Below are 405 nucleotides of genomic sequence, written 5' to 3' on the forward strand. Positions count from 1 at the left end.
GGGCCCCTGGACCCCCTTAAACCGCGCCCCTTCCCCGCAGACATCCTCGAGGGCGGCGTGGGCGTGTTCAACAACTACAACCTGTGCCACATGGAGACGATCGAGTGGAAGGAGATCATGACGGACCCCAACGACAAGTACATCTTCGTGTACAACTTCACGGAGCCGCAGCGCGTGTGCAGCTGCCACAAGTCGTGCAAGAAGGGCTGCTGGGGCGAGGGGGCGCACAACTGCCAGAAGTTCAGCAAGCTCACGTGCTCGCCGCAGTGCCACCAAGGGCGCTGCTACGGGCCCGGGCCCAGGGACTGCTGCCACCTCTTCTGCGCCGGAGGCTGCTCCGGCCCCACCCAGAGCGACTGCCTGGTGAGTGAGCTGCTGCTCTTTAGTTCTGGCTGGAGGTTTAGT

At 63.7% G+C, this 405-nt stretch overlaps 1 protein-coding gene across 1 annotated transcript in view; it reads left to right on the top strand.

Annotated features, from left to right (window-relative positions):
* The window catches only part of LOC119591303 (epidermal growth factor receptor-like), a gene marked incomplete in the record, with an annotated part of 71591 nt that overhangs the window by 64470 nt on the left and 6716 nt on the right, over window positions 1-405 (top strand). Inside the window, 1 exon segment of the mRNA XM_037940030.1 lies at window positions 41-363. Within this exon segment, the coding sequence (XP_037795958.1) occupies window positions 41-363 (323 nt within the window).

The sequence above is a fragment of the Penaeus monodon genome, chromosome 28 (genome assembly GCF_015228065.2).
Source record: "Penaeus monodon isolate SGIC_2016 chromosome 28, NSTDA_Pmon_1, whole genome shotgun sequence".
NCBI classification, from domain to species: domain Eukaryota; kingdom Metazoa; phylum Arthropoda; class Malacostraca; order Decapoda; family Penaeidae; genus Penaeus; species Penaeus monodon.